At 42.3% G+C, this 25,864-nt stretch overlaps 1 protein-coding gene, 1 long non-coding RNA gene and 1 other non-coding gene across 10 annotated transcripts in view; all 3 read right to left on the bottom strand.

The window, feature by feature from the left end:
* MATR3 (matrin 3) overlaps positions 1-14,953 on the bottom strand; it is a 45,343-nt gene extending 30,390 nt beyond the window's left edge. The window contains exons 1-2 of one of the 5 annotated variants that reach the window (XM_050962586.1): positions 14,852-14,944; positions 707-1,771 (exon numbers count right to left, since the gene is read on the bottom strand). In XM_050962586.1, the coding sequence (XP_050818543.1) occupies positions 707-1,609 (903 nt within the window). In that variant the 5' untranslated portion in view covers positions 1,610-1,771; positions 14,852-14,944. Of the gene's footprint in view, positions 1-706; positions 1,772-13,618; positions 13,643-14,612; positions 14,730-14,851 lie in introns of those variants that run through there. The other 4 variants (XM_050962585.1, XM_050962588.1, XM_050962590.1 and 1 more) reach the window with 4 other exon arrangements.
* A 6,006-nt stretch (positions 14,954-20,959) lies between these two features.
* Positions 20,960-25,325, bottom strand: LOC127055675 (uncharacterized). Of its 4 annotated transcripts, none has more exons than XR_007775527.1 (4): positions 25,173-25,325; positions 23,645-23,719; positions 22,220-22,321; positions 20,960-21,283 (listed from the first exon to the last, which is right to left on the bottom strand). It is a non-coding gene; the product is annotated as an uncharacterized LOC127055675 (long non-coding RNA). The 4 variants fall into 4 exon arrangements; XR_007775529.1 differs by having other exon boundaries at positions 25,191-25,325; XR_007775530.1 differs by lacking the exon at positions 25,173-25,325 and adding an exon at positions 24,479-24,500.
* On the bottom strand, positions 21,506-21,704 carry LOC127056109 (small nucleolar RNA SNORA74). The gene has a single exon (XR_007775749.1). It is a non-coding gene; the product is annotated as a small nucleolar RNA SNORA74 (small nucleolar RNA).
* Positions 25,326-25,864: the final 539 nt, after the last annotated feature.

The raw sequence follows: 25,864 nt of genomic DNA, 5'->3' as shown, positions 1-25,864 counted from the left end.
GAGCTTCTAAAGGGACAGATGCAACACGTGACAATAAAAAGTGAGTCTGAAGTGTGCCTAAGAAAGTTGTGAAAAAAGGAGAAAAAATGACGACAAATTTCAGCCATAGTATGAGATAGAGTGTTAAAGTGAAATTAAAAAGGCAAGAATGAGCTAATCTAAAATGTGAATTATACTCCTGCAAATAAGTTCCAGGGCTCTACATTAACTCTTTCCCTTTGGCCAGGGACAAGGAAAAAAGCAGTGTTGTGCAAGAATGCATCTTAACTATATATATATATATCAGCAATCAAGACAGATGTGGAGGAGAGCTGAATCTAGCTTCCTGAATAGCACAATAGATACACTGCAAAAAATAAACAAAAAAATAAAAACCAACCAAAAACAAAAACACCAAAAAAACTGCTTAAATGCCAGATGTTTGTGGTTAAGAGAACATGTAGGATGTAAAATATAAATAAGATATCCCAGCAGATGATAGCTATTTGGTCTGAAGTTAAGCAATCTGGGCAAATAGAATATTAATGTAAAGCCCTGGTTTAAAGTGTTCATTAACAATTACTTTGTAAATAAACAAAGTGCCTTTTTCACTCAAATTTTCAGATTTTAAAAGTAATTAGGCTATAGAAATAGTCAAAGAAAAAGGTAAAAACAGAATAGATACTACAATGTAAAGGAAAATAGAAGCATCTGATGCATAACTCACCTTATTAGAATGAACTGGCATATCACATATAGAGCACAGATGGGGATAACCCTTCGGTAAGAATCCATGGAAGTCTTCAATATTGCTATTTGGAGGAGCACCTCTCTTTTTCTCAAAAAGAGATCTCTCAGGACCAGGACCACGACCCATTCTGTCATACTCACTTTCATATTTATGATAGTTATGCGAAGTCTCACCATAAAAAGAGTCATCCCTACACCTTTCTCCATCTCTTAATCTGTCATCTTCATAATCCATTCTGTCATAATAACCAGATTCTTGAGAACGACTTCCATGGTCATAGTCAACCACTGGGTTGAGACTAGGACCACGATCATCAAAACTATCTCTTCTAAAGTGCCTTTTTTCTTCCCAATCATCCCTAGGTACTCTGTATGGTGGCTCCCGTGTAGATGATCTGCCATCTCTACCATAACTCAATGAAGGACCTTCTTCAGCTCTCCTCCTTTTAAGTTGTAGAAGGATTTGAGGCAAGTTTTCAGGAGTAATCTTGTCCTCGGGATAGCGACTCAGTTCATCTAAGTCTCTAGCAGACAGACCAAAGCTGGCCAAAATATTAGTGGCCTGGTCTGCATCTCCACGGTGTTGAGAAGACAAAGGGAGTGGACCTCTACTTCCAATGTTAAAAATAGATTGTAAATTATGGGAAGAGGTACTAGCAGAAGACAGTGCACTATGAGATCCTTGTTGGTTCAATGAAGAACTCATTCCAAGATTCATTAAGCTAGCAAGGCGTGCAGTACCCTGGTTCATCCTTCCAAGAGATGCTGGCATACTTAAAGACTGGGTAGCAGCAGCAAGAAGGCCTATTCCTGCAGATAGGTCACGCCCATGACCTTGTGAATCCCTACTTAGAGATGACTGCTGGAATGACTTGGACATTGTAGAACTATAGCTTGTCTACTTTATGGATCAAAATTTTAAAGATGGCTGAAAAGAAAGCTCACACTAGAAAGGTAAACTTCACTTCAAAATGGTAACGCCAAGAAAAAAGGATCAATAATGACTGTAGATCTTCTTCAAGCTGAGAAACACCAGACAATTCTGTAGAAAAACAAGCAGTTTTAGTCATAAATCCCTTTAAACAGATGCAGTTTTAAACTTATGCATCATGTTGATCTAAAAAACATTTAAGATCTCAATCTTACAAGGCTTTTATTACATAGCTTAAACAGATTTGAGATGTACTCAGAACCTACATATATTACTTGATAAAAATACAGTAGTTTTTCCTCCTATACAAACTAGTCTTCTCCTACAAAAAATGAGTCATACTGAAGATAAGTGAATTTCAGAAGCTTTAGATGTTAGAAAGCATCTCAAGTTTACTAGCACACAAGCCGTGATCTTTAATGCTTTTGTATACACCCTACTTCACTATGCTAAGTTCCAGAAGACCACAAAAAACAAAAAGCCATGGAAACCAAGATGAATTTGGTATATACACATTTAGAAACGAAAACTATACCACTATAGAAAAGGACGAAAGGGAAGTTATAAGTGTCTACTATAAGATCTAGTAAATAAGACCAAACATAATATTCAACCTTTATGCAATCAAATCAAATTACTGAAGTGAAGACAGATGTGAACAAGAAAAATAAGTTTTAATTTGGTAGAAAGTAAATAAGACCTCTTGCTAAAATTGCAGTTATATGGTTAATACCACATATGAAATGAATCTATTCACTATACCACAGCCATAACACATCAGCCTGTGCTATCAGATCTCAAGCTAAGTAAGGCCAGGTTTGGTCAGTACTTGGATTGGAGACGTCCAAGGAAAACCCTATTGCTGCAGGAAGAGGCATTGGTAAATCACAAGATGGTGCTATTCTTCCCGCCCCTAATCCCCATCAGTTCTGAACCAACACACTGTTAGGAAACACTGATGATACTGCTGTCTTTTGGATGCGCCTTAAAATTGAGATCATGACCACGATGGTTGTTAAATGTCCCTCAGCATTTTTCATAAGAGATGAATATAATCTGTAATTTACAGAGTCATAGATTCTAGGACTGGAAAGGACCTCGAGAGGATACTACAACAGAGTAATATATTCTGCCTAATTACATTTCTTCTGTAGTTTCAATTGGATATGGTATTCTTCACTTCCTACATTGTTTTGTAGGGTTTCTGTATACTTCTTGACAGCTGTTTTATTCCAGTGTAGAGATGCTGTATTTCAAAGGGATTTCATTTTTGTGGAGAAGTGAGGTAGTGTATTTCCCCTCATATTTATACCTCTACAGACTGGTGGCATGTGCTGTCTAAGCAGTCCAACTCCCCATATGAATGCCCTTCTCTGGTAGCATAGGACAACCACATTTGGGTCCTGGAAAGAATACACCCTTTGAATTCCTGCAGGGCCACTCAGCCCCCCCTGCATAGCCACTCACCCATAAAAACATAATGGCCTTGCAACAGAGAAAAGAATATAAATCATACAGCCCCAAATCATGCACCCTTCTGTCAGAGAAGGGCCATTTTTGGGGTGAGAAGGGAATAGAAGCGGGGGTCTTCCTCTGAAGAGATGAACAGTGGAGAATCTCTAAAGCACACCCCAGGGACTTAGCCTTGCAGAGCTTCACATTCTCAATACTAGGAGAATTCAAAAGTACAAGCCGGGGTTTACAAGTGTGTGATCCTCACAACTGCATACTGAATTTAAATCCATTTTTCAGTGGTGACTAAAGTAGAAATATTGGTGAAAAAATATTTTAAGTCTAAAGCAATTTGGTATCCTCTGGGGCGAAAGATGTTATTTATGTCTCATATATTAATTCTTTACCAAATATTTATGACTTATATCAGAGATGTAGAGAATCCTATAATAGATGTGAATAATACATAAAGCCAATACAAAGGACCACCGTCAATGCATCCAAAGTTATGAGTATAATTTTGCTTTACCTATGGTTAAAAAAATCTGCAGCCTTTTGCACTCAATTGACATAAATTTCACGTGGGATCTATAAGATTAAGCAGCATGGGAAAAACTTATTTGGAAAGAGCAAATGATCTGGAGAGGTAGAAGGATATTCCAGACAACAATAGCTGCACAATAAATTATTCAGTGGCAAGAATGTAGGGAGGGACAGAGAAGGCCGGTGGCTAGGTGAAATGGCAAGATCCAAGACCCAAACTGAACATGTTCCAGGGGTCTCTTTATAAAAAAGGGACAATTTTGGACTGTATTGTAAAATGAAGAGCCAATTAAATGTTAAAAGTATCAGAGAAATGTTCAGACTTGCTCATATTCAAGATAGAATTGGTAGTAGCATTCTCTAATAGTTCATACTACCTTCAAAGTACTTCACAAACTACTTTACAAAGTAAAAATTACTTCATTTTATATACATCTGCATTAATTTAAACCCTTAAAGTACAGTTCACATATACATTTGTAGCATGGGACAGAATTTGTTTTTTTAATAGTGCCTTTCTTAAGGTCTATCAAGAAACTTTGCAAAACAGTGAGTTAGAAACTGGTAACAAAGGTTGAGCATACAGCCATATGCCCAGCAATAGCTTGACGCACATAGCTTTGGACATCAGAACCTGCTTAAACTAGAAGTTGAACAGGACACCAAAGTTACCTACAGTACTATTGAAAAAGCAATGTTTCCCTCAAAAGCAGATCCACTGCTAATCCTCCTGCCACACTTCTTGACTATTAGTTTACTGTCATAGCTTTGGTCAGAAAATCACTGAACAAAAGCAAGAGCGTTTGAGTAGCAGAACCTGAGTTTCACCCTGTAGCCTGGTTCTACAAACAAATTGTTTCTGCAGAGTGTTACTGCAAGGATGCTCCAGATCTGCAAAGAGAAAGCCAGAAAAACAGAAATGAAGACTACAAAACCGGAAGAGACATAGCAAGGAGAGAAACTCAGGAGAGGATGAAGGAAGACAATTACATGGGAAACCACTGCTGACAGAACTGTGGGGTTTTTAGTAGTTTGTGTACATACTATAAATGTTTATCCTTGTTAACTGTCAAGAAGTTGAATATAAAGGGAAATTATGTGTCTGGGTGGATGTCTCTAAATATTTCCTTATATCATTGCCACCTGATGATTGCCACCAGTCTTTTGTTTGTAAATTAAGATCAAAAGTGGGAAGGGGACAGAATGACAGAAATAAGAGCCACTAATTTCATAGCCAAAGGATGTTTAATTTCCACATGGTCAAGTTTAACATCTCATTCAAAAGACAGCATTTCTAACATTGCAGGCCCTTGAAGGACTACAGTACAGTGTCAATACCTGGTATTGACAAGTCCTGATGAACCTGTACCCCAAGATCTTGACTTCAAAGTGAGTGTGCCCTCAACTGAGCCACACTAACAAGATGACCATGATTGATCAAAGCAGTGGAAGGAATTGAGGATTGATTTAGCTCAGTTCGAAGCGTAGTGCTATGAAAGTGTTGTTCCCAGTATAGTTAAAATTGGGACAGATGTGTTTTGGACTCTAAATTTATAAATTATAAAGATTTATAGTCAGAAAATGGATAATATCAAACTTTGAGAGTTTATAGTAAAAGCTATTTCAATGTTATATCATTTTTAAAGTCCAAGAGCTACTAACTACAGATAAACATGAACAATGTCAAACAATCTTAATTAAAGGTTGACAAAATGCAAAAAAGAAAAATTGGAACCATACTGAATGTGTAGCTGCCATATACACAGGCAGATTAATGCTGATTTTCAAACAGTACTGGGTTTTTGTTCTTTTTTAATATAGAAACAGTATTCATACTCTGTTTCTAAACATTTAGAAGTCTGACAGCTATATTGTGCCATCCATTTTCAGTGGAAATTCCCCATGAAAATCATTAAGAGTTCTACTTTAGCAAATGGATAGTACTATATAAGTCTAAGTTCTAAGGATACATCAATCTTCGGCCATATAAACCTTAACATCAGCATCTTTAAAGGTATACTTAGGCTGAAAATATTTAAAAAAAAATTCATTTCCTTACCTGTGTAAATACCTTGGGTTATTAAAATAAAGTTCTAAAAATCTAAATGACATTTCATAGTTCATGCTGTTTTACTGTTTCTCAGTTTAGACAACGAAAACCAAACAAACAATTTCACTTTCGTTTCTAGTCAGTTTCACTTTCTGGGTTTCCTGCACCAGTATAGTACTGTAAACACTTATAGGGAAAGGGTTAAATAAAAATACCAATACTGAAATAAAAATATGAGAATACATTAAACAACATTTTAGTGGTTTTAAAGGCAATTTTTTCACCTAAATTACCTGACAAATGCTTCCTTTAAAAAGAGATACTAACAAGAGTTAAAGCCAAAACTGTAACCTAGCTTAATGTTTTCATGTTTGACATGCTAATTCAAAGTCTAATGTGTTAAACTGTGTGTAAATTTTCTCCTTAAAAATTAGACCTACTAAATACACACACAACTTCCATTAAGGAATATTATAACTCTAAGTCTTTAAGGCCTGATACACATGTTATGGCACAAATGTTTACGTAATCTACATATGTCACCAAAAAACGTTTAATAAAGGTTTCAATTTACAAAAGAGTATAAGGCCTCTGAAGTTCATTTGCACATGCTTGAAAATACTTCTTAATAAAAGTTTAATAAAAACCCTAGTCTCTAGTTGAGACTCTGTACCAAAATTCAGATAGCAATAAATCACAACCATGAGGATATAAAGATTTTAATGAAAGTGTTGACTAATTTCACTAACAGTACTAATATGCAACACCAAAATAAACTGATAATGAATACTGTACACATTTTGAAAATTAGACAAAAGCTTCCATGTCTATCTTATGTTCCACATCCATGTTGCCTCACCTTGTGAAGTGAGTGGACAAGAATAAATCTACACAGGTTTATTTCAGCTGTTTACTAAATCATTTTTTCCAGCCACAATTTACTTGTTCCATTTCCAATATGAACAAAAGTCATAACTGTCCATCTCCAATTCAATTTTTGTACTTATGTTCTTTGTTCAAACTCTGTTTTACTAGTCACAGCAATAATCCATGAACTATAGACATATGCACACTCTTTTTCCTACATCTGTTTCCAGCAACAGAATACCACTGTTAAAAGTTTGTTCTGTGTAAGGAAACTGGCTCTTCCTATGGAAGACTGAAAGAATAGGCTGTGGACTTAAAAGAACTCCTCCAACTTAATTTAAAAACAAACAAAACTTTTAGTAACAGTTAACACCTACAGTTTCTGTAACAAGGATTAAAGGAAACATAGGAAAATGTGATAAAGTCACAAAAACAGGCAGGAGAACCAGGAACAGATGAAGTACAAAAAAATAACTGGTTTACATGTTAAAAACCTTTGCAAGTCCTCTTCTCAAATGTTAATTTTAGCACATACACACACCCCAAATATAATTAACAGAACTTACAGTAATATAAAGCCAGATCCTACAATCCTTAAAAAAAGTCATCTATAATGGAGGTGTAATCTCTCTTAATAGGAGGCAGGTTTCACTTTTGCAGGGAGCCAAAAATCTGTGCGGTGTTTAGGATTTTAATCAGATGCAACAGACTGATGTTTGTTCAGTCTGAAAGTTACCTGTTCTAACTTATGAATGATTAATACAGTTCTTAATACTTTTACAACAATCTCTGTATTTTTCTTTCGTTTAAGCAGAAGCACATTATAATTAATTTCAACTAAACTAAGCTGACGTTTTTTAATTGTTGTCCAATCTTTAATTCTAAAGGGTATGGCTTGAAAAATAAACCCAGTACCTAGAAGCCTGAGGATTAAGTTTGGCATATTTAAACTGCATTAGTTTAAAATCAATCCAATCACTGATTTTAATCTTGGTTTTCCATTTATAATTTTTGATCTCCTATGGAAAGGAGGAGTTTCATTCATTTGTAACCATTAAGACATGTTGTTGCACTTGTTTAGTTTGCAAATTAAAGCCTTTACACTAAATTTGGTATGGTTTGCTAAACAGGAGGGATACACTATCGATACACACATATGGTTAAGCTATATTATTTCTTAAATTTGTTTATATTCTTAATTTTTACATTTTGAATATGTCACAACGATGAAAGATGCATTTCTTATTTATAGATTACTATGAGATTGCATTAAGCTGCATGTGGATGAAAAGCAGAAATTAAAAGTGCACAAAACAGCATTTTAAAATCGTTTATTAGCTTAATAAATCTACTTCAACTGTGCTGGACACAAGAAAATTTATCAGAACATGTTTTGCATTTAAAACTGATTTAATAAAACAAAGGGAGAGTATTCTCTGTTAGTGAATTGAACTGATTGTTTCTGGTCACCAAACCCTTCCACTGTAGAACTAGCAGGATTCAGCCTCTCTCACTTGTTTTTACTGAGATTGGAAGAAGAAAATAAGCTTTCCTACTTTTTCAATTCAACTTATTTTTCAACTCTGAATGAGTAATTGAATGGAACTACTTGAATAAATGAAAAAAAATACTCCATATCTGTCGAAGTGGCTACTTCTGTCAAAACATAGTATAACACTTCAACAAATTCTGGTTCAAGTTGCTTAGCCGGTGACTTCAACCAGTTCAGTTGTTTGACCTTCTTTAACACTTCAGTGTCAGAGCCATACTGCTTAATTTTATTTAATTTAAATTATTTTAACAGATCATAGTAAGTTTAGGTCTTAACACAGGTTGACAATTTCAAACGTTTTTTAAATTAATTTTAATAAAAATAGTTTAAATAGAAAATTGATTTTAATGTATTTATTTTAATAATCCATTTTTATCCATTCTGTGTCCACAGACACAACAGGTTGCACGATCAGAGCTATAGTGAGAGACCTGGAAATGCTACATAGCAGATAACTGCATCAGAAAACAGTGCCTCAACTGTTGTAAAAGAAGTTCTATTGTTTACTTTTTTATCACAACAAAAAATAAGTTATGTCAAATCAATGTTAAAAAATGAAACTTTAACTTCAAGCTAAAGTTTAAGACAGCATGGATGTAGAGACAAAACAGCTCTGTCAAAAAATAAGATGCCTGCTTCCTATCTCAGTCATATGTAACATTTAGGTTTTGTTTTAATTCCAGGCATACATTTTTGTTGTACTGAAGTATGCAAACAAGGGGACAACCAGAAAACCATTATTTACTCCTTTTTTGTAAGCAAAGGCTTTACTCAAAACAAATAGCAATCCTAGAAAAAGAGATTTTTAAAAAATGAAGAGGCTGAGCTAAAGAAAAAGAAACAGGCACAAGAATTTTTAAAAGTTGAAAATAGGGAAATACAGATAAGAGATATTTTAAAATGTAACTGAGTCAGATTCATTGTGTGAACAAGCTAGCCTATGCAACTGCATTACCTTATCAGTGCTATCCTTGGGCCTCTACCCTTTTTCAATCCTGTTTGTTAAATCCAATCTGTATAGAACCATAGAAATCAGGACCCCTCCAGCTCTAAAGAGGTAATCTAGCTCATTGAGGCAGCATGCCAAAAGATGTTTGGACAAACTGTTCTTAAAAGCTTGCCATGATAGAGATTCCACAACCTCCGTGGGAAGCGTATTCCGCTAAACTGTCTAGTTAGAAAGCTTTTCCTAAAACACCTAACCCAAATCTCCCTTGCTGCACATTAAGCCAATTACTACTACTCCTATCCTCAGTGGACATGGAGAACAATTGATCACCATCCTTTTTACACAGTCTTTCATATGTTTGAAGACTTACCAGGTTCACTCCTCTATCCCCTGACTGTCTTTTCTCAAGACTAAACACACCGAGTTTTTTTAAATTTTCCTCATAATTGAGGTTTGCTAAAACTTTCATCATTTTTGCTGCTCTCCTCTGGACTCTCTTCAATTTGTTCACATTGTTCCTGAAGCATGGCACCCTGAACTAGAAACAGTATTCCAGCTAAGGCAGTGGTTCCCAAAATGTTACAGGGGGTTCTCAGGGAAAAATTCCCTAATGGGGGAAGAGAGCTGTCCCTAGGAACCCCAGGCAGCAGGGGGCCAGCAGCCCGGAGTCCCTGGACTGCCAAGAGCTAAGCAGATCAAAGCAAGCATACCTATCACACTGAGGAAATTTAAACTTCCAGACTACTTATAAGAAATGGAAAGGGAGGTTGATATTTTTTGCTGTTTTTTAAATTAAATAGGCAGCTAGTATTGTTTTTAAAATTATGAAAAACAAGTTTAAGCTTTGTTGTAATGTGCATTGTTTGCCTGGACTGCTCGAGACCTGAACATTTGTGTAGGAGGAACTCTGAGTTGGCTTCTTAAATACCTTCATGCAGTTTCACATCCAATAGTCCTTGATGAAACACAGAATATCAGGGTTGGAAGGGACCTCAGGAGGTCATCTAGTACAACCCTCTGCTCAAGGCAGAACCAATCCCCAACTATATCATCCCAGCTAGGGCTTTGTCAAGCCAGGCCTTAAAAATCCTTAAGGAAGGAGATTCCACCACTTCCCTAGGAAACCCATTCCAGTGCTTCACCACCCTCCTAGTGAAAAAGGTTTTCCTAATATCCAACCTAAACCTCCCCCACTGCAACTTGAGATCGTTACTCCTTGTTCTGTCATCTGCTACCACTCAGAACAGTCTAGATCTATCCTCTTTGGAACCCCCTTTTAGGTAGTTGAAAGCACCTATCAAATCTCCCCTCATTCTTCTCTTCTGCAGACTAAGTAATCCCAGTTCCCTCAGCCTCTCCTCATAAATCATCTGCTCTAGCCCAATAATGTTTGTTGTCCTGCGCTGGACTTTTTCCAGTTTTTCCACAACCTTCTTGTAGTGTGGGGCCCAAAACTGGACACAGTACTCCAGATGAGGCCTCACCAATGCTGAATATAGGGGAATGCAATGAGATACATTCAAGCAAATTTCTGCACTCAAGGGGAGCTTAACATGAGATTCTTTTCAGGAGTGAGAGTCAGCTTGTGCATGTGCCATTGCAGGATGGGGAACTTAGGTTTTAAGCTCACTGTAACACAGACCATTACTAGTATGTGCTTACACAGCACTTTGCCACAATGAGGTCCTAACCTTGATTAGGGTCTCTATGCACTACAGTTACACAAAGAATTTATAACAAGAATTTTGAAAGCGAGATGGAAGATTTAAACGAGTAAATAACAGTTGTTATTTAAAAACAATACCTAGACCACACAGGGGTTTTCAAACTAGGGGCTGTGAAATTACGTGGGGGGGGGGTCACGAACTGTCAGCCTCCACACCAAACCCCACTTTGACTCCAGCATTTATAATGTTAAATGTAAAAAAAAACCATGGTTTTAATTTATACGAGGTGGTCACACTCAGAGGCTTGCTGTGTGAAAGGAGTCACCAATACAAAGGTTTGAAAACCACTGAATCAGAAACAGTCACTCATAGAAGTAGCGGTATAATACAGACATCCCAACCTAACATCTCTTGCACACCAGGATATAGAAACGATGCAAAAACTCCATACCTACAGATAGTTCTGTAATTAGACCAAAAAAATTTTTTTCCTGAGGAGATCAAAATGCTGTTTGTGAACTTGCTGGCACATATTTTACTTGCAGAGACGACAACTTGATGGGTCATTCAACAGTTTTACTGCTGAAACCAAAATCCCATTTAAATTAAGATGACAGCATAATAATACATGTGCGAAAACTGAGAAAGCACAGAAATAGTATGAAGCAGTTATACTTATTTCTAAGAATTATTTACTTGTTGCTATGTGCTGATCAAAGGACTAATCAAGAAGCCAACTATCAGAGGCAAGCAGCAGAGGAATAGATACATAAAGACTACATGGAGATCAACTCCTTATGAGTTTGGTTGCAGCAGTCTCTTCCCATAACTGTGGCAGATCTAACCAAATCTCTATTAGATGGGACCTTACCCAGTCCCCATCTTTCTCCTTTACATTATCTCAATAGCACTTTTTATTTGTATGTAAACAACAAGGGAGGAAATGTATCAGTTCCTGATTTTCTCCAGTTAATGAATTTTTAGAAGTGAGTTCAGCATGATTCCCTAATTCATTCTGGGGTATTTGAAAGTTCTTCCTGTTTTTTATGATGCAGATATTCCCGATAAAACTCGGGAACAGAAAAAGTTGTAGGCAGGATCTGTTTAGTAAGTACTTTACTCTATCAGTTACTCTTGCAACATTTGGTATTAGAATGCCTGTAGCATCCCAGTTATTTCCACATCACAACTAACTGTAATCTCTTCAAGTATGAAATACTCTGCAGATGAACTCTTCCAAAATAAAGACCCTGTTATAAACAGAGTCCCTATTTAAAAAAGAGACCATACTGTAGTTTGAGAATTTGTTGTTCATACCTTCTCCTTCTGAAATATCCTATTATTACCTTTATATATAAAGTGTGGATATTAGTCATGATTGAACGGATGTGTTCAAAAGGTTCAACTCCCATTAACCTATGTTGCAATTATTGAGTCAACATTTAGATACATGTTATCAGAGGGGTAGCCATGTCAGTCTGTATCCACAAAAAACAACAAGGAGTCCGGTAGCACCTTAAAGACTAACAGAAAACCCCACTTCTTGAGATGCATGTACGTCATGGGTAAAAATCCCACTTGTTCAGATGCATGTATCCATGCATCTGAAGTGGGTTTTTTACATACAAAAGGTTTTCCCCAAATAAATCTGCTAGTCTTTAAGGTGCCACCGGACTCCTCATTGTTTAGATATATGGAGTATTATTCTAAAACCACAGTAGACTTTAACAAACTATAAAAAAAAGTAAACAGAAAAAGATTAAGGCAAGTATGTGTATTGCAATTTTCACATAGTATCAAATGTTGAAACAGAGACAGATTAATATTTTTCTTCTGATGCTTTTGTAAATAAAGGTAAGGTGCTCAGACACCAATGATGGGTAACCCTATTAAAAAAACCTCAGTAATTAAGGGGTTTTCTTTTAATTAAACAAAGAATACTAAGTCTCCTAGATGTGAGCTGCTTATATCATTCTTGATGGAAAAACAAAACCCCTTATGTTCTCCCTGAACTTCATGAAATGAAACTTCTTTAAACTAACTTTTTTTTTAATTTAAATATAGCTAAAGACCATTAAACAATAAGCTTTTACTACTTTCTGTATTTAGGGCACTATCAGATAGTTCTAGCCCAAACTGTATGCTTTGTAAAGCAAATAAACATTTAAATAGGACATTCGACTTTTTTAGTCATACTTCTGTCTGAGGATTTTTAACCTAAAGTTAAAAGTAATAACTCCAAAGCTTTATAATCTCTCTTTTTTTCTATTTTATGCATTTAACAGCATTTTGTATGTTGTCACTCAGGCCCTGTGCATGAAGTTAAAACATGCATGTCTGCTAAATCAGGGCCCTGGTTGCCTATTTGGCTGGCTCTCTCTAGTGGCAACTTTTGATCTAAAAAAGAAAATGCAACTGTAGAACCACAAAAAGTGGGGGGGCAGGGGGGGGCACTGACGGATATGTGCAACACTTAAGTTAGTTTCAGCTCACTTTTTGAAGTCCACTACATTTCAAGTTAATGGTATTCTATTAAAAGGAAATTTATAATTTTTAAAGTGTAATTGAAAAGTTTTCTATTTCTTAGCCCAGGAGGCAAAGATTTAAACATGCCTGTACAGTACTTGCAGCACACATATGGTTCAAATTCCATGAAAGTGAAACAAAGTAGAAAGATATATTTTTAAAGTTGATATTTTCTCTCTGCCTTTGGCCAGGATACACATCACCATCTCTGGAAGTCCTCAGGAGCAACAGCCTTCAGAGATGTTATTAACAGAAGGCATGTGTATTAATGTGCTGTTTAGCCTCAGAATGTGTGTTTATGAAGCAAGCTGCTCACCCCACGGAGTCTATATGTGAAGAATAAAAACTTCACCTGGGGCATGTGCACATCCACCTGAGGCCACAGTTTATATGCTTAAACACCAGCGTTCCTGAGTCACCAACCGGTCCCGGGATCTGAACACAGGCAAAGTACCCACAGCAACTAGAGGCAGGTTCACGACATGGTACGGGGCTGGGTGAAAGGCTGGAGAAGAGTGAGTGCACTGAACTGCAGCGGAAGGGGCCCAGCAGGATGCTGCGTGACCACAGTGAGGAATAATTTGGGGGGGGGGGGGGAAGCAGGCAGCCCCTACAGCGGACAGAAGCCAGGCCCGCACTCACTCCTATGGGGTCATCAGAGTCAGGGAGTTCGCACAATACAGCAGGGTCTGTGCCTGGGGACGGGCGAAGGGGAAGTTCAAGGTGCAATACGATCGGGGCCAGCAGAGGCTTGCCGACTACGGTATGCGGTGGGGAGGCCCCGCGAGATGATCCATGCTCAGGGACGCGCAGCGCGGTACAGCGCAGGAGGCACTGTGACCGGCCAAGGGAAGCAGCAGTAGCACGGCATGGGCGACAGGGAAGATAGGGCCCACACGGCTCACTCAGGGAGAAGGGCAGGGCGCAGTACTCCGAGCCGGCGGGAGGGGGCGCGCGCCACAAGGCGCGACAATGGAGGAAACCAGGCCCGCACGAGCCAGGGCCGCAGCGCGGCGCAGGGGGGCCTGCTGGGCGGCCCGGACCGGGGGCGCAGTACAGTTCCCCCAGCCAAAGTCGCTGCTTGGCTCTCGTACGCGCACTGCTGTCCCGCGGGGCCGGCTGAAGGCCCGCTTTTGTCACCATCAGACCCCACACCACCGGGGACACGCACCCGCCCATAAGCTTCGGCCACTGAGCTTGTCACCGCCTCCCGTAGGGCCCGGCCTACCCGTTCCGGTTACCACTGGTCCAGGCCCCCGTCGCTGCCCTCACGCTCAGGGAGAGGAGAAACAGCCAACACCAGCTCCTAACATGGCGGCGAAAGCGGATCCCTGCCCCGCGCCTACCTCAGGCCCGCGATAGCGTCTCCGTCCGCCGTCGCACCACCACCAACGGCTCCAGCGAGGGGGAGGTGGCTGCAGCCCGTGCGCGAGCCTCCACCTCTCGCGATACCCCCACAAACAAACACATCTCACTGCGCTCTCGCGAGATAACTGCGCGCGCGCACACACACTCTGTTGCTTCTCCGAGATTTGACGAATTCCCACTGTGTCGCTGTCTCTTAAGATGTCGCGAGGCTACCTACCTGGGTCTGCAACCTGTTGCTGTCTTTTCGAGATCTCGCGGGAGCCCTTATTCTCCCGCGCATACTGCCGCCACGCCACAGCTCTTGTTCTCTTGGAGAACTCTCGCGATACGTGGTCGTTCCCTCTGCCCGCACGCGCTTTCTCTCTCGAAATCAGCGCGGGGGCTAAATTCAATTAGGCGGGGGTGAGCTACAGTCTTGTGCCCAACTCCTCCGCCCGAGCCTCGGCCTGCTCCCCTGACGTGTCCCCGATTACCACCAGCACGTGCCTGTGCTCTGCCTTCCGCCCCCCTCCCCCACTGGGTCCCCTCACAGGGCCCTGTTCCAAGCCCACCTCACTCTCACCCTGGCCTGCTGACCTCATGGGCCTGTCTCCAGCACAGGCCTGCACCACCACCCCCATGGGTTCCTTAGGCCTATGCCCAGCCTGACCCCTGCATCTCAACCTACTCCCCTCATGGGCCCCTGCCCCACTCAAGACAGGAACAGGGCCTTTGTCAGGAAGTTAGCGGCAGTGATCTATCATACCAGGTGGTTTACTGACAGACTGTGGACAAAGGGGCAGTGAAGAGTTCAGTAACATCCTGACGTGCCTCAATTTGCCCTGCCCCGCATATTGCAGCATGCCCCTGTGGTACCCCAGTTGACACCCCTGGGATTTTGAAAACTGAGGGTGTGTGAAATTGCACAGAAGCCTGAGATGACAGAGGTCTGCTGGCTTTTTTGCCAGATGCTTGCTTCCTGACCTTAGGTTAGATTATATGCAGACCACAAGGTCAGATACCCATCAGGCTCTTGTAAGGTCACAATTAGCGACACAGGAACATGTTCTCTCCTGCTGACTTCCACTCCTGTATGCCTACCTCAGGGTATGGCTACACTCGAAACTTCAAAGCGCTGGCACGGGAGCGCTGCCGCAGCAGCGCTTTGAAGTGTGAGTGTAGTCACGGCGCCAGCGCTGTGAGAGCTCTCCCAGCGCTGCACGGACTTCACTTCCTCATGGGGTTTAGCTTGCAGCGCTGGGAACCACGCTCCCAGCGCTGCGGCACTGTTTACACTGGTGCTTTACAGCGCTGTATCTTGCAGCACTCGGGGGTGTTTTTTTTCACACTCCTGAGTGAGAAAGTTGCAGCGCTGTAAAGCGCCAGTGTAGCCATGGCCTCAGATAGGTTTTCTAATCCATGAATCAAGCACTTAGAACTGACACTTGACTAGAAAGTGGAAGCCATTCAGCACTCAACAATGCTAGGAAACAGCACAGGACAGGAAATGAAAAAGAATACTGGCTCCAACTGAATTTGCCCAGGTACTTTAGTGACCCAAGCTAGAATTTGGTCAGTATAGTGATACTAATGCACTTCGAGTTTCTGTCCTGATCAGTTAAGACCTGGAGTTTGTATAGCTCCTTAGCTCAGGCTTCTTTCAACTGTTGTCAGTGCAATCATACACTTTCACCCTGAACCTAAACTGACTGCTTTATCCAATGGAAAAAAAGATGTTACTGTCCCCAAAATGTTTGAGGCAACAGGCACTCCTTGCATACTAGGTTTGTTACAAACCTTTGGTGTAGATTAGAAGATCCTGGCAAAAATATAAGAACACAGACTTTTGTATGTAATCCTTCCACTTTTGTCTAAAGTTGTGATGTCACCTTGCAGTCGCATGAAGACAGAATGGTATAGTACTGTCACTTTCAGGTTGTGGAAATGATTTCATAATCAATACTTTTTGCTACAATTAAATTTTCTGGCTGGAGAATCAATGTCTGCAAAGTTTACGAGACTGATTTGCTTTGGTTGCTTTGCAAAGGGGAGGGATAAATTTACTCTTCAATATGGAATAGTCCAATTACACCTCTACCCCAATATAACGCAACCCGATATAAGGCGAGTTCGCATACAAGCCGGTAAACCTCTAACACGCTGCTCTGAGCAGCGTGTTAAGGGTGCCGGACTAGGCCAGGGGGTTCGATAAGGGGCAGAGAGTGTCAGAGGCGATCAGGGGCTCCCCTCCAGGGTCTGGGGAGCATGAGCTGTGGTAGGGCTGTGGCACTTTTGGGGGCCCCGCAGTCCAGAGTGGCCCAGGGGATTAGCAGGGGACTGGGAGCAGCCCACTCTGCTTCTCTCGCCCCGGCCCCAGCCATGTCACTTGCAGGAGAGGGCGTGGGGGAAGGGACCCCCCGCACTCACCAGCAGTGGCAGAAGCAGAGCAGCCCAGCCCCAGCCAGCTCCACTCTGCCAGTTCCCAGCCGTGGCACTCCACTTCCCGCCGGGCTGGTGAGTGCAGAACCTTTCCCCAGCTGGGGCCACACCACTCCGCTTCCCGCCGCAGGTGACTGCGGGGGGGCATCCTTTTCCCAACCTTCCCGCACTCACCAGCAGCAGGAAGTGGAGCACCATGGCTGGGAGGTGGCGGAGTGGGGGGGCTGGAGCCAGGCTTCCCCCCGCTGCTGGTGAGTGCCTGTCAGGGGGCGGTACGGGGGTGAATATGGGTCAAAGCAGTCAGGGACAGGGGGATTGGGGTCTTGGTGGTGATTAGGGACAGGGGTCTCTGGAGGGGGCGGTCAGGGAACAAGGAACAGGAGGGGCCAAAGCAAGTTTGATATAATGTGATCTCACCTATAACGTGGTCAGATTTTTGGTCTCCCGAGGACCGTGTTATATCTGGGTAGAGGTATATATCTGAATTATGAGCTTTTTTGGGGGAAACTGGCTCCTGTTTGAAGTCACCAGCAGGAAAAAGCTATTTTTTTTAATCCATTTGAGGCCGCAGCAAACAAGATAATTTCATTGCCTGGAACAATTTGAAAAGGGGGAGAATTAACACAAAATCTATGCTGATGTTGTTAAAGGGTTGAGAGAGTAATTATAGGAAATGCAGAATTTATAAAGTTCCAGTATTAAATCCTTAGAACACAGACACACAAATCTAACCTTGGAATATATTTAATCCAGTTAACTAACTCCATTATGCGCTACAATACTGTAGAGTAGCAAGGATAAGACAAAGCTTTTTAGATGAGATGTAAGACAACCTGACCACTTTTGCCCATTAAAAGTCAAATTTAGATTGTAATATCTCTGTGATGGAAAATGTCTTTTAGTTTGTAAAGCATCAACAGAAAACTTATCGAATGATATCCCATGATACTTCTTCCACGCACAAAAGCAAAGGATATCAACCCCACTGTCCTGGCTTTATTCCAGTTTGGATATTTTCTTCACATTAGACTGCCTGTTGTCTCCCAATTTATGGTGTGGTTCTTACATCTAGGCACTGATGTAAGTCTGACTGAGCTTTATCAATCCCATCTGCACTGCACAGCAATCTATACAGCACTAATATCCTAATGTCTTGTCCCAGCCAGCACCAAGATCAGCATCAAACCTCAGTGGTTTCTCTAAGGGCTCTCTCTCTTCAATTGTTCCAAAGCCATGATCAGCAGGAACACAAAGGAGATTTTACCCTACCATCTGATCCATTTCCATGTATATTGAAGACTAAATCTGGTGGATCTGCCCAGAGGATGGTACATAATCCTCCCTCTCCTCAGCCTTGTGAAAAGGGAGGCAGGAGCTAAGAATGTTGAGAGCTTCTGGGCCTGGAAGAGAATCTTCACTCACCCATCTGAGACCTGGGCCAATTATGGGAAGCAAGTAGACTAGGGAGAGCTTCACCCACCTTGACCCCTGAAGGAACAGACAGGCTGAAATCATCACTCTCACTATGAACAAGAGCTTCCAGTGTTCTGCCCCTCACTTCAGGTAATTGCCCTCCCCAGCTTTTTCGTGCTGCATGTCTGAGGTGGAGCAACCACAAGGTTGGTCATGTGAGCTGTGTTCAGCTCTGAAGGATAGGAATAGTTTAAAATTGTATCACAGCAGTTTCTCAAACACCTACTGAGGTGTATAAATTGTCTATATACCACATGCTTTCTTGTGCAAGTGTGTCTTTTAGGGAACAGTATAACTATTCTGTATTTTTCATATGATCTGTCAAACTCTATTAATCTATTTCAGAAGTTAGCAACTGAGTAAATGGTTACAAGTTTTCCAATATTAACTACTTTGGGCAGTGAAAATTTCTGTGTATATAATTTATAGAGTATTGATTCAAAGGTCAATTTCCAACTGGATAAGAAAAAGTTGACAAGTGCGTTTCCAGGTGTAAAGTATTTGACTGGGGATTTTTAATCAAGTGGAACACCATTTAGTGCTATAATCCTGAAAAGCATTAAATATTTTAATTCATTTCTAAATTCCTGTCACTACCAGCACATTTTCACAATGGTTTCTTCTGCAGTGAATGCTTTTCATCTAAGTGCCCCTCGTAAACTGTTTACTTTGTATACAGAAGGTAACATAGTGCTGCATATGTATCTAAAGTGGGGGAGAAATGATGTAGTGTAGGAAGAGTAGGTGAATCAAGACTAATGCTTCATACATATAAGGTCTGAAAGAGTGCATGTGCCACCCCTGCTACTTCCCAAATCAGTACTTTACCACTTAATGTTCATATATGACAGGTATTTTTGCATGGAAAGTTCTAGTTTTGTTCTTTTGAAAAAAAGAGAACAGAGATCAATAGAAGCTTCAGCCTTTACATCAAAACTCTAGTGGCTTCTCAAGCATGGCAGAGCAACCATCAATCCCATAAACAAGCTCTCACACAATGTACAAACTTGTGCTCATGTTAAAGCCAATATAAGGGAAAATTGCCTACCTGAGTCACTCAGGGGATTAAAAAAAAAAAAACAATTACTGTTACAAATATTGTTCTAGCTCAGAAGTTCCCAAACTTTCCTTATTGCCTACTCCCGTCCAGATCTATCAGCTGACTGTGTACCCCCCTACCCTTCTCATCACTAATATGTTGTGTATTCTTAACACTACCTGTCTTTAGCCATCTGTCCACATTTCACTGCTACATACAGATATAGTGAGACGTATACAACCAAAAAAAAACCTAAGTGCTGAGCTCAGATAGAATGGACAACTGATGGGTAACTGAACACGCATTGTAGGGTGACTGGAGGTGAAGGTTCTGTGCATCTGTGTTCTCAGTGGTACAGACTGAAGTTAATTAACTACCAGATTTTATATAGCAAATTCCCACCAAGTTTATAGCTTCATCTGAGTAGTTTATTATGAAAATGCAATAAATAAAATAATAAATAAAATCCACCATTACACAATTTCTCTTTGTGTACTCCCCTAAAGATGCCTCTCATACCCCCAGGGGTACGTGTACCAGTTTGGGACTCCCTGTTCTTGCTCAAAACAAAATGCTTTTCTGTTTGTTTCAGTTTATTTTATGCACTTGACCATACTTTCCATATAGTCTGTTTCCCTAACTTGGGAAGGAGGAACTCCATACAAGGGGGGGAAACATTTAGAAAGGACACCCTTTGAGGCAGGAACTGTCTTCCCTGTGTGTGGTGTCTATAGTACCTTCCGGTGCACTCATAAAATGCTTTATTAGCATTAATTAATTTAAACTCACAAGCCACATGAGGTCATAGATGATTTAATGATCCCTTTTTATTATATTATATATTTTTACCTGCCTCAGAGATTAAGATGAAGAAACTGATGTACTGGGAGGTTAAGTGACTTGCCCAAGGACACAACGTTACAAATGTCAGAGAAGAAAGCGCATTCCAAGGACTACTTCCTTCCAGGACACACATTAAAAAGCCCATCTCCTACAAGGAGCAGGAGCTCCATGGCAGGGGGAAGAGAGAGTGGATTCTAGAATCTCTCCCCTGCACACACCAGAAACAGAGGCAATGGGAAGGCAGTAGAGAATGGGTTACCAGGCACCCAGCATGCGCCTTCACCCCTATGAAACAGAAGGACCTGGCACTTCCTCATCCCAGGGGCAGATTTTAAGGAGTCCCTGTCACCCAGGAGGAGTTGGAATTGACTTTCACACACCCATGGGGCACAGCCACCTCACAATATCCCCTTCCCTCCCACAAGGAACTGCTGATCACTAACCCCAGGCAGGCAGAAGTGATCAATGGGCTATGGTGCAGCCAAAATATGGAATTCCAAGGTTAAAGGACTAATTTCAACAAGATGAGGAGGCAGGGTTAAACAAACAAACTGGAACAAAATAAGCCTAGAATTTATTTTTAAGTACAATTTTAACAAAAAGGGTGAGAGGAAACCAACAATCCATGTCATCCTTCTCCCCACCTTTCATGTTTTATCTTACTAGACTCCCACCCTGCAAACACTTCTGCACAGGAATAGTCCCATTCAAGGCATGGGACTACTCACATGCTCACTCCCACCTCTCTAAATATCTTGGCAGTCACTCTTTAAAGCAACAGCAACAGTTCCTCTCTTCTCTTCAGGCAACTACTGCTGCCCCCACTAGCCTCACTTCTGCAATGATCAGTCCAACTGAGAAGGCTTTTATCTGTAACTAAAAGAAAAAAAAACAAATGAAATCAGCCAGTGGAGCCCTAAAGATCCATATTTCACAGGAAAAAAAGAACTGGGGTGGGGATCGTCTGCATTTTTATACGAAAAAATCCCATGATTGGCCAATTAACCACCCTGCGCCTCATTTTCAGAAGGGTGGATCGGGGAGTCAAAAAAAGCATTTGCAGCCACATTTTATATTACAGTGCAGCACGGAAATGATTCTGTTTGCATCCAGTCTAGGACTAACTCTATAGAGAGTTATTCCACTCTCAAGGATGCAAGGTGCTATCAAAACTTGGCACTGACGGGCACTAGAACAATACCAGCAGTACCAGGTAACTCTGATGGCACATTTCTCTCCCAGCAGTGTAACACTAGCACAGGCACAGAACTGCACTGAGCAGCTGACAACTGCTGGATTAAATAAACAGATCTTCTATGCTTTGGAACGTGTGTAAGAGAAATACCTCCAAATGGGCATTCCTTTGAGTTGTGTATATCTCAAGTCCCCTCACTTGGGTCTTGCCTCACCGAAAAACATTTCCTCTAGCGATCTGCTACAAGCCAGGCTGAGCTAGAAGAGCACTGGTTAGCACTCCCAGGCTGGACGTGCTACCCCAGCAGGCACCTCATTCAAATACCAACAAAGGCTGAGTATTCTGAATATTACCGATCAAATATTCAATTTGCCCATCACTGTTTGTGGCTCATAGAGGGATTTACACCAGGAAATTTCAAAGGTTTCTCCCCTCCCCACATCCCAACTGCATTAAATATTGTTTCACATCTACAGAGCTCAGCCCAAAGGAGACATTTCCTAAGTTAGTGAGATGAGAACAACAGCTTTCTTCTGAAGACAGAACTGAATGTGCTTCGTTGGCTGCTCCCACATTTAAGGCTCATTAGATCTCTTCAAAGCCTAAGGAAGAGTTACCTGTCAAGTCTTCATTTTGCAGAAAGCTCTTTGCTCCGCTGAGACTCTTGGTTTACATTGTTTCCCTTATGGATGCATAAGCTGCAGACCAGTTATGGTACCCTAAACAGAGCAGAGATGCACAGCACATCTTGAGTGTTAGACATCTTTTAAATTAATACATATTGAACAGCTGGCATTTGAATTGTGAAAGAAATAATGAGGTTTCCTGAAGTGAACATTACAAAGAATTCCACTTAAACAGGGTTTGTTGACCAAATATTCTTTGATCTCTTTGCCTCACTGTAATTATTAAATGGAATTTCCCCACATATGCTGCATAGAATAATTTACAGAAATGCACAAAGTAATCAATTGATCTGAAAAACAAAGTTACACATCTAAAAGTACTCCTAGAAATCAAAATTCAGTTCACAAGCCCAGTTCGCAGAGGGAAGTTCATTGGTTCCCTGTAATTGCTGTGAGGGCTCTGAAATAAAACAGGTACAGAGATTACAGGCACTCCTCCACACTAAAAAAGCTAAACTGGGCCTACAGTTTATTAAATCATAATCCTATTCATTTTAAAGTCAACCTCTATCATGTCTACAAGTTCTAGTACATGGCACTGGCTGGGAAAGCATGTTGAGACTGCTGTTTCTTCTGCTAAACTGTTTTATTACCTCTTCCTCCCTGCCACCCACTAAGTAGGGTCCACATGACTATCAGTTGCATCCTGACACCTAGATTGTAAGCCATCTGGGGCAGGGACTGTTTTCTTTATTACTTATCTGAACAGTGCCTAACACAATGGGACTTTGATACTTTATGGAAATTCTTTGGCCCTGCCATTATACAAATAAATAAGTTACAGTTCTAAGTTACGCATCCTGCAGGTCATTTGTACAACCAAACAAGCACACAGTCATGGTATTTGCAAGCACAAGTTAGCCAACCTAAATATTTAAAAAGAAAAGTTCCAGAAGATTAAGTGGGCTTGAGGGGAGTAGGTTATGTGTGGACAAATGCTAATTTAAGTGTATTAGCATCCAGATGACTTAATATCACTGCATTAATATCAGTTAAAGAATGCTAAATACCACAAAAACTTATCAGTCAAAATTAATACAACTTCCCTGACACAGGTTTTACAAGGCAAATACTCTCCAGTGTAACATTATCACAGATATAAAGTGACCCTCAATAGCTGATCACCACTGAGTGCAGACAAGTGCTTTAGAGCCTCATGGCACCGCCTAAGCAGCATGCTACTGGCCACAAGAAGTGCTAGAAAAGTTAAGAGCTCATTAAAAAAAAAATTATATATATATATAGACTCAGGGTAGGGACTTTTCAGCATATTTTTACTCATTGTCAAGCATCATATAACCAACAAAATTTTTCATAAGACTACTTTCTATTAACAACATTTTTGTTAACACCAACCTCTCAGAGGAAGAAGCAAGTTTCTGATTTTGCATGCTTGCTTTTCTTGCCCTTTTCAGATTTTCATTATCTTCCCTGAAAGAAAAGACACATCAGCATAAATACCCAAAACATTTTAGTATCAACAGCACTGACTCAAGCCCATGCAGATATTTTTTAAATAAGATAAACAGACCCTGTTACCTTCTCATCCCTATATGCATTCACAGAAATTTGATTTTAGGCGCAGATCTAACCCAGGTTAGATATTTGCAATAAATCACCTCAAAAACCAACCCTCATGTCAGGAGCTGCAGGCTGTGAAAGGGTCTTGGGATTGCTTGCCTGCCGGTTGGTAATACTCCACAAATGAAATCAACTGAGCAGCAAGCTGAATTTGGCAGTGCAACTTAGCAGCTAGGACACTGGCTTGGTACTCAGGAGACCTGCCCTTGAGCACCTAGTGGGCAGGTCACTTCCCTCCCTGTGCCTCATTGTTTCTCTGCCTGTACAATGGGATCCCTCTTTTGTAAAGTGTCTTGAGCACTACTGACAGAATGTGCTCCAGGAGAGCTCAGGATTATGGGGTTATTTTTGTTTGTTTGTTCTCTGAACACACTTTAATGAGTTACAGGAGTTTTGCAGCTTAATCCTTCTTGGCAATAGCCTTCCTCATGGCTGCCAAAATATTGCTGCAGTCTTCACGTTTTCGCTTGGCCCGAATGTGAGTACCAACCCTTTTCTTTATGAACTTCAGAGCACGCCTGTCCTTGGAAACTTTCAGCCATTCCATAGCACGTTTCTCATAGGGGCCAAAGCCACAGACCTCTCTGATCATGTCTCGCACAAACCAACCTAGCGTGTTTGGTCAGGCGCCCTCTGCGGCAGCACCGCCGGGGCTTCGACACGTTCTTCGTCACCTTGTGGCCCTTACTGAGGCCACGGGGCAGCGGTTCGCCGTGTCCGCCCCAGCTGAACGGCGCCACACGGGGCAGCGGTTCGCCGTGTCCGCCCCCGCTGAACGGCGCCACACGGGGCAGCGGTTCGCCGTGTCCGCCCCCGCTGAACGGCGCCACACGGGGCAGCGGTTCGCCGTGTCCGCCCCCGCCGAACGGCGCCACACGGGGCAGCGGTTCGCCGTGTCCGCCCCCGCCGAACGGCGCCACACGGGGCAGCGGTTCGCCGTGTCCGCCCCCGCCGAACGGCGCCACACGGGGCAGCGGTTCGCCGTGTCCGCCCCCGCCGAACGGCGCCACACGGGGCAGCGGTTCGCCGTGTCCGCCCCCGCTGAACGGCGCCACACGGGGCAGCGGTTCGCCGTGTCCGCCCCCGCTGAACAGCGCCACACCGGCAGGAGAAGGATTGTTATTGCTGGGTCCAGCCCAGCAGCCGCTGACTGTCGGGTCTCAGCCGCACGTGGGTGGCCCCCAAGTGAGCACGGCCAATACAGCAGGGAGCCCAGCCTCGCCCCGCCGCAGCCAGCGCACGTGGCCGCTCACCCGGCCCGGCGCAGGAGGGCTCCGCACCCCGCTGCTCAGCCCAGCCTCACCTGTCCGGGGTCACATACCCAGCTTCTCCCCACACGTGGCGGCAGCCCCGGGCGCTGCCATGCCGGAGAGCTGGGAGACCCGTGCGCAGCAGCCCTGCCCAGTGGCGGGCGAGGAAGGAAAGGAAGAAAGCGCGGCCGCGGGACCGGGGAAACATGGTGCGCACTCGCAAACCCCGCCCAGCGCCGGCTGCTTCCCGCCTCCCCCCCGCACAGAGGCGCGGGCACAGCCGAGAGGGAGGGAGCGAGGGTGGGTCCGCTGCGCCTGCGCATGATTCAGGCGACGTGGGTGCGCGGGACTAGCGCCGCTGGGCGCTGTGGTTTTGGATGATGGGGGGTACTAGGGTGCTCGCGGTACTGGGGAGGGGAGGCGCTGTGGCTTGGTGTGATGGCGCTCGGGAGTGATGGGGTTTGTGGCTTTGGTGGGATGCGGCTTGGTGGAGGATGGCTGTGGAGTGATCGTGTGGGAGCTTTGGCTCAAGAATGGGGTAGCACGTAGCTTCCTCCTGTCTTGGGCCAGCTGACTGTCATACAGCATCTCTCCCAGCCCTGGTGGGACAAGAGACTAATCATCCTCCACTAGCTGTGGAGATCTGGGTCTATAGGTAACTTAGCCCCACACTGGATCATCCCTCCCACAAGCCCCCTCCCCAGTGGGCATCCTCTTAAGTGACCAAGGGACCTCATGATGTAGC

The sequence above is a fragment of the Gopherus flavomarginatus genome, chromosome 7 (genome assembly GCF_025201925.1).
Source record: "Gopherus flavomarginatus isolate rGopFla2 chromosome 7, rGopFla2.mat.asm, whole genome shotgun sequence".
NCBI classification, from domain to species: Eukaryota; Metazoa; Chordata; order Testudines; family Testudinidae; genus Gopherus; species Gopherus flavomarginatus.
This window is presented reverse-complemented; position numbering and strand designations above follow the sequence as displayed.